Source organism: Panulirus ornatus, chromosome 9 (assembly GCF_036320965.1).
Source record: "Panulirus ornatus isolate Po-2019 chromosome 9, ASM3632096v1, whole genome shotgun sequence".
Lineage (NCBI taxonomy): Eukaryota > Metazoa > Arthropoda > Malacostraca > Decapoda > Palinuridae > Panulirus > Panulirus ornatus.
Window position 1 is genome coordinate 43,273,706 of NC_092232.1, and position 7,383 is coordinate 43,281,088.

The 7,383-nt window shown below is 41.7% G+C and overlaps 1 protein-coding gene across 1 annotated transcript in view; it reads right to left on the bottom strand.

The window, feature by feature from the left end:
• The window catches only part of LOC139750062 (uncharacterized), a 38,497-nt gene extending 37,100 nt beyond the window's left edge, over positions 1-1,397 (bottom strand). The window contains exon 1 of the mRNA XM_071664397.1: positions 165-1,397. Coding sequence (XP_071520498.1) covers positions 165-283 — 119 coding nt within the window. The 5' untranslated portion in view covers positions 284-1,397. The remainder of the gene's footprint in view (positions 1-164) is intronic.
• Between the last annotated feature and the right edge of the window lie 5,986 nt (positions 1,398-7,383).

Genomic DNA, 7,383 nt, shown 5'->3' on the forward strand with positions numbered 1-7,383 from the left:
TTCCTCCCTCCCACAGCAGGTGGGGCTCCTGTGTGGAAGCCCCGGCTCAATAGTCACCTGCGGGAGCCACTGGGCACACTAAACATGGCTGGACACAAGCGACACGGGTTATGTCAGGAGGGTTCACTATTGTCTACCGCCACCAGGCTCAAAGTTCCGCTCACTTGATTGGCTGATCGAGCCGACGTAATGATCTCTTCCACCAATCCGCTGCGTCCTTCGTCACGGTGTAAGTGTGATAGAAAATTGGGTTCCATGTCCTGCAGTCTTCACATCTATTCATTTTGCGTTCTACATTTCATAAGAGCTGGAAGATTGTGAGAAAAAAAATAAATGAATGCGTCTGTAGAGCTCAAGACGACAGTTAGAAATGATGAATAGCATATCAACACAGCAAAACGCTAACCATCATGAGCAAGTGCAGTATGTCTACTCCCACACCATAACTCACCGTCATGTTCACTGCTGTGGGAGCCGACATCAGCCTCATCTTCACTACACCCTCCATAATTCTAAAATTCACATCACCATCGACTAACGCATCTTCACATGACCCTCGACAATCATATCTTCACTGTAGACAAAAAACATATTCACGACACTTTCAGCACTATCAGCCATCTTCATTTATCATCACTACGGTCTCATCTTCCCTACACCTTTGACACCAATAGTCTTTCACCTGTTCCGTAACTGACGCTTATTCACTACACCCTTGACATTGACCTGACCCTTGTGGACAAAGGCATCTCATGAAATGCCATTAACAAACATGACAGATCAAGAGTTAATTACATATCAAGATCTGGCGACTCGTCAGGAATTGCTGACATTTGGAAAAAGAGCTGGTAATAACCGTCTCGAGTCAGCAGCAAGATGATGACATGTGGAGTTGATGTTGGTAAAAATCTCTCGATGTCCCAAGAAAAACCGGCTGCCTGAAGGAGGGGAGACGCCAACGAAAAGCTGGTAATAACCGGACGAAACCTTCCAGTATGTGGGGCAGATGTCTGGCCATTGTTGTGTTTGTTGGGTATGTTATTACAGTAATGGCTGGACGAAACCTTCCAATATGTGGGGCAGATGTCTGGCCATTGTTGTGTTTGTTAGGTATGTTATTACAGTAATGGCTGGACGAAACCCTCCAGTATGTGGGGTAGATGTCTGGCCATTGTTGTGTTAGGTGGGTATGTTATTACAGTAATGGCTGGACGAAACCTTCCAGTATGTGGGGTACATGTTTGGCCATTGTTGTGTTTGTTATTACAGACACAGACACCCAGAAGCACCAACACACGTGCCACGTATCCACACGACGTTCGTATGTTTTTGTCAGTCACGGAAAAATACTCGTCCACGCGCAGTAACTGCTGTATCAGACACCTTCTCCACCGCCTGTGTTATTAAATGTAATTACGTGTCAGTTGCTGGAAATGGATCCCCCCAACCCCCCATCCTCCCCTCTTCTTCCATTATCTTTTTGTTTTACCGCCTCAATCTGCGTAATAATGTGTAATTAAAGTGCTATATCCAGCCTGGGCTGGATGTAAAGCTACCTTGGTGATGGTGATTACGTGAGGAGAGAGTATCAGCTGCGCCAACAGACAGACCCCCATCCCCCCCTAGACAACCACGACCTTGAGAACCTTGCAAGACTTCCTGGTCATCTCGGGGATCCCGGAGGAATGAATGAGGAAGACCAGTAACACAAGACCTGATGATCTCTGACGAAGGTATCTGCTGGAGGACAATATCTGGGCAGGACATAGATGACCTGATGATCTATGACGACGTTAGTTGATGGAGAACAGCTTTCTGATTTGTAAAGATTGAGACAGGGTAGTGAAGAAGGCCCCTCCCATACCCGCTACTACAGAAGGAGACATGAAGTAGTCATATATATATATATATATATATATATATATATATATATATATATATATATATATATATATATATATCATACAAAACTCCAACAGCCAGGATCGAACCCGGGACCCCTGTGCAAGAGGCAGGCATGCTAACCGCTAGGCTATGGGACTGTATGATAGGAAACAACTATTCGAAATACTAAGTACTCGAATACCCTTCGTCTCACAGTGGTGAGCAACGGGGTCTATACCGGTTATTTCCGAACAGACGCACATAGCCAGCTGATAGCGTTTTACCGAACCTAACTGTACAACTGTACAACTGGCTGTTGGAGGTTTGTATGTTCTATGAAGGTGCGCGTTCATATGCACTTTATTCGTATTCATATACCTCCGCGTTGTACAGTCAGGTTCGGTAAAACGCTAACAGCTGGCTATGTGTTCTGTTCGGAAACAACCGATAGACCCCGTTGCTCACCATTGTGAGACGAAGGGTATTCGAGTACTTAGTATTTCGAATAGTTGTTTCCTATTATACAGTCCCTTAGCCTAGCGGTTAGCATGCCTGCCTCTTGCACAGGGGTCCCGGGTTCGATCCTGGCTGTTGGAGGTTTGTATGTTCTATGAAGGTGCGCGTTCATATGCACTTTATTCGTATATATATATATATATATATCATTTTACATATTGTTGTTACTTAATCGCTGTTTCCTGCGTCAGCGAGGTAGCGCAAGGGAACAGACGAAGAATGGTCCAACCCATCCATATACACTTTATATATATATATATATATATATATATATATATATATATATATATATATATATATATATATATATATATATATATATATATATTCCTATGAGTCCACGGGGAAAATGAAACACGAAAAGTTCCCAAGTGCACTTTCGTGTAATAATCACATCATCAGGGGAGACACAAGAGAGAAATATAAGTCTGTTGATATACATGTGATATACATATACATGATATGTGATTATTACACGAAAGTGCACTTGGGAACTTTTCGTGTTTCATGTTCCCCGTGGACTCATAGGAATATCTTGATCACGCGCAAAATTGTGATCCTTTCCAATATATATATATATATATATATATATATATATATATATATATATATATATATATGTGTGTGGAAGTCGAGAACATTATCCCGGAAAGCAAAAATGGGTATGTTTGAAGGAATAGTAGTTCCAACAATGTTGTATGGTTGCGAGGCGTGGGCTATGGATAGAGTTGTGCGCAGGAGGATGGATGTGCTGGAAATGAGATGTTTGAGGACAATGTGTGGTGTGAGGTGGTTTGATCGAGTAAGTAACGTAAGGGTAAGAGAGATGTGTGGAAATAAAAAGAGCGTGGTTGAGAGAGCAGAAGAGGGTGTTTTGAAATGGTTTGGGCACATGGAGAGAATGAGTGAGGAAAGATTGACCAAGAGGATATATGTGTCGGAGGTGGAGGGAACGAGGAGAAGAGGGAGACCAAATTGGAGGTGGAAAGATGGAGTGAAAAGGATTTTGTGTGATCGGGGCCTGAACATGCAGGAGGGTGAAAGGAGGGCAAGGAATAGAGTGAATTGGAGCGATGTGGTATACAGGGGTTGACGTGCTGTCAGTGGATTGAATCAAGGCATGTGAAGCGTCCGGGGTAAACCATGGAAAGCTGTGTAGGTATGTATATTTGCGTGTGTGGACGTGTGTATATACATGTGTATGGGGGGGGGTTGGGCCATTTCTTTCGTCTGTTTCCTTGCGCTACCTCGCAAACGCGGGAGACAGCGACAAAGTATAAAAAAAAAAAAAAAAAAAAAAAAATATATATATATATATATATATATATATATATATATATATATATATATATATATATATATATATATATATATATATGTAAAGGCCCACACGCGCACATATACATACATATACACCTCAACGTGTACATTCACATACATACACAGACATATACATATATGCAAATGTACATGTTCATACTTGCTGCCTTCATCCATTCCTCCGTCGCCACCCCGCCACACAGGAAACAGCACCTTCCCCCTCCCCCTCCAACGAAGTAGCGCCAGGAAGACATATATATATATATATATATATATATATATATATATATATATATATATATATATATATATAGATGAAGATGAAATCGCACTTCGGTAGTTCATAAATTTTTATTTAACGTCATTTTTCTATACATGTGGCACGGTATGTTTCGTGGAGACAGGCCATCTCATCAGGTGCCAGTGCTTAACAAAGTTATTTAAATACCAACATCACACTTGAGTCCCGCCGTCCAACACCAATCAGTACAGACCAACCACTGTCTGCTTTGTCTGGCCATAACCGTTGTAAGGGAGAGTGATTAAGGGAGGTCACGTGGTGGGGGTTGACCTGGGTAGCTGGGTGTGTCTTGAACAATACTTTTTGTTTTCGTGTTTTGTCACTTCTCTCATAATGATTTGGGTAATGCTAGGATAGAATTTAAAATTGCCTGGGGATGAATTAAAGTTCTCAGTATTAGCAATTAAGAAAGGTTCAGTGACGTTGCGTGTGGCATAATCAGCAGAAGGGCATAGAATAGCGGGATTTTCAAGATCTATGGGATGATCATTTTCATGACAATGTTTAGCGATCGCATTTTTGTGGTCATCCCTGCGTACTGCATGACGGTGCCAATAACGCTTCTCCGTTGCAGTTTTACCAGTCTGGCGTATATGAAAATATCTTCATGCCTAACATTAGACGGCGTAAACACTCCCAGTTGCTACTCGATTTGGCCTACTATTTATCAAGGTCTTACTGATGGTGTTATTGTACTGGAAAACATCATTACAAGCACAGTTTTTTAGAACATGTCTTAGATTAGCTAAGTTGGGAGAATAGGGCAACACTAAACATTTAGACTTACCCTTATTTGTCACATTTTTCCTACAATACACTGTAAGTTAAAGGCCATTTAATATTTAACTCTCACTGGCTCTCTGTTAGTTTTCTCAGTTGTTCGCATCACACATTTTGTTTCATGAGACTGTGAATTAAATGTCCTGTATTTATTTGTACTTTATTCTTGAAACTCGTGAGATGTTTCGGGCACGCAAACACTGCCCATCTTCAGTCAAATTGATTATGAATTATACAGAACAACTAAAAGAAGAAAACAGAAATGAATCACGTCTTAAAATGTTACAGATGCAAGTGGTGACGTAGACAGTATGTTGATCGTTGGACCGCGTTCCCTCGGAGTTCATGCGTATGGGTTTGATCCATAGGGGTTAGACTCGGTGGGTCAATGTATTATTTTTTTTTTTTCACCGCACCTGGGAGAGTGCGGTGGAGGTAAAGAGTGGGGGCCATTTAGGGTGCGTTAGAGAATGAGTGTAGAATCCTGGCTTAATATATACCATGATGATTTATGAAGGAATTATATTCTCTCATGTACATGGCTTCTGTTGTCATGTAGGATCGTGGCAATGTTTCAGTATGATCGTGTGTTCAGTAGGATGCTGACTCGTGAGATGTGTGTTATGTTGTTGTATATGTAGCTCAGCGCCTCCGCTTTGAAGATGAAGTGTTAAACGTCGCCTGAGTGATGTAGTAGTCACACTGATGTAGTAGTCACACTGATGTAGTAGTCACACTGATGTTGTTCACGTTGTGGTGAAGTTTACAACCTTCAACTGGGTAGGAATACTTGTAAACTACATTGAACTGTAGTGGGTTACACCTCGTTTTGTCTAAGGTAAACCTTATTGTAAACCTTGCATGGAATCTGGTAAACACAAACATTTGAAGTCGGAAATTATTTATTTATGAGCAGGTTTTTCACGGTATTGCTCTTCTTGAATATAATATTAGTATCTAATTCATGGAGCAGTCCTAGGAAGTTTTTAGTTCTATGAGGTCCCTTGGCTCTTGAGTTGAAGAATACCTTTGTGGCTCTATATAAAGATGTGTCAGTGAAGGTCATGGAACACTGTGGGACGATGCAGTTTCTTAACTTTCGCTGATTTCACTATCACGAAAGTCTGGACTGCAAATGTGGTACGCACGAAGTAACGCTAAGATGAACACGTGTTCACTGCGTGTGGTAGAAGGCGACTAAAAGGGGAGGAAACGGGTGACTGGAAATCCTGCTCTCCCGTTATTTACTTTTCCAAGAAAAGGAACATAGAAAGGGGCCAAGTGAGGATGTTCCCTCTTAAGGTTCCATCCTCTGTTCTTAACGCTACCTCGCTAAAGCGGGAAATAGCGAATATGTGATATATATATATATATATATATATATATATATATATATATATATATATATATATATATATATATATATATATATATATTTTTTTTTTTTTTTAATACTATTCGCCATTTCCCGCGATAGCGAGGTAGCGTTAAGAACAGAGGACTGGGCCTTTGAGGGAATAATCCTCACCTAGCCCCCTCCTCTGTTCCTCCCTTTGAAAATTAAAAAAAAAAAAACGAGTGGGAGAGATTTCCAGCCCCCCGCTCCCTCCCCTTTTAGTCGCCTTCTACGACACGCAGGGAATACATGGGAAGCATTCTTTCTCCCCTATCCCCAGGGATATATATATATATATATATATATATATATATATATATATATATATATATATATATATATATATATATATATATGGCATGTTTGTAGGTTTTCTTAACAGACGTTTGTAGGTTTTCTCAAAATGCTGCGCTTCAGGTGGTTCATGTGTTTGTGCACCCTGTAATAGAGAGAGATAGTGAGAGATAGTTGCACAGGGAGTGAAGAGAGACTGTTGCCAGAGGGAGGTAACGAGACAGTTACCGAGGGACAGGTAATGAGAGACAAGTTACTAGGGAGAGGTAATGGGAGACAGTTACTAGGGAGAGGTAATGAGAGACAGTTACTAGGGAGAGGTAATGAGAGACAGTTACTAGGGAGAGGTAATGAGAGACAGTTACTAGGGAGAGGTAATGAGAGACAGTTACTAGGGAGAGGTAATGAGAAACAGGTGCAGGGGAGAGGTAATGAGAGACAATTTCCAAGGAGAGGTAAGAAGAGACAGGCCAGAGGGAGAGTTAATGAGAGACACTTGCCACAGGGAGAGGTAATGAGAGACAGTTACCAGAGGGAGAGGTAATGAGAGATAGATGCTAGGAGAGACGATGAGAGACAGTTGTCACAGGAAGAGGTAATGAGAGACAGTTACCAGAGGGAGAGGTAATGAGAGATAGATGCTAGGAGAGACGATGAGAGACAGTTGCCACAGGGAGAGGTAGAGAGAGAGAGAGAGAGAGAGAGAGAGAGAGAGAGAGAGAGAGAGAGACCGTTTCCAGAGAGAGGTCATGAAACACAGTACCACAGAGGGGGGAGGTAATGAGAGACAGTTACTACAGGGAGGGGTAATATATTACTGAGGGTAGGAGGGGGTGTGGGGGAAAGGAGGTGGGCAGTGCAAGACGTGTGTTGCGTGTGTCTCCCCACAGCT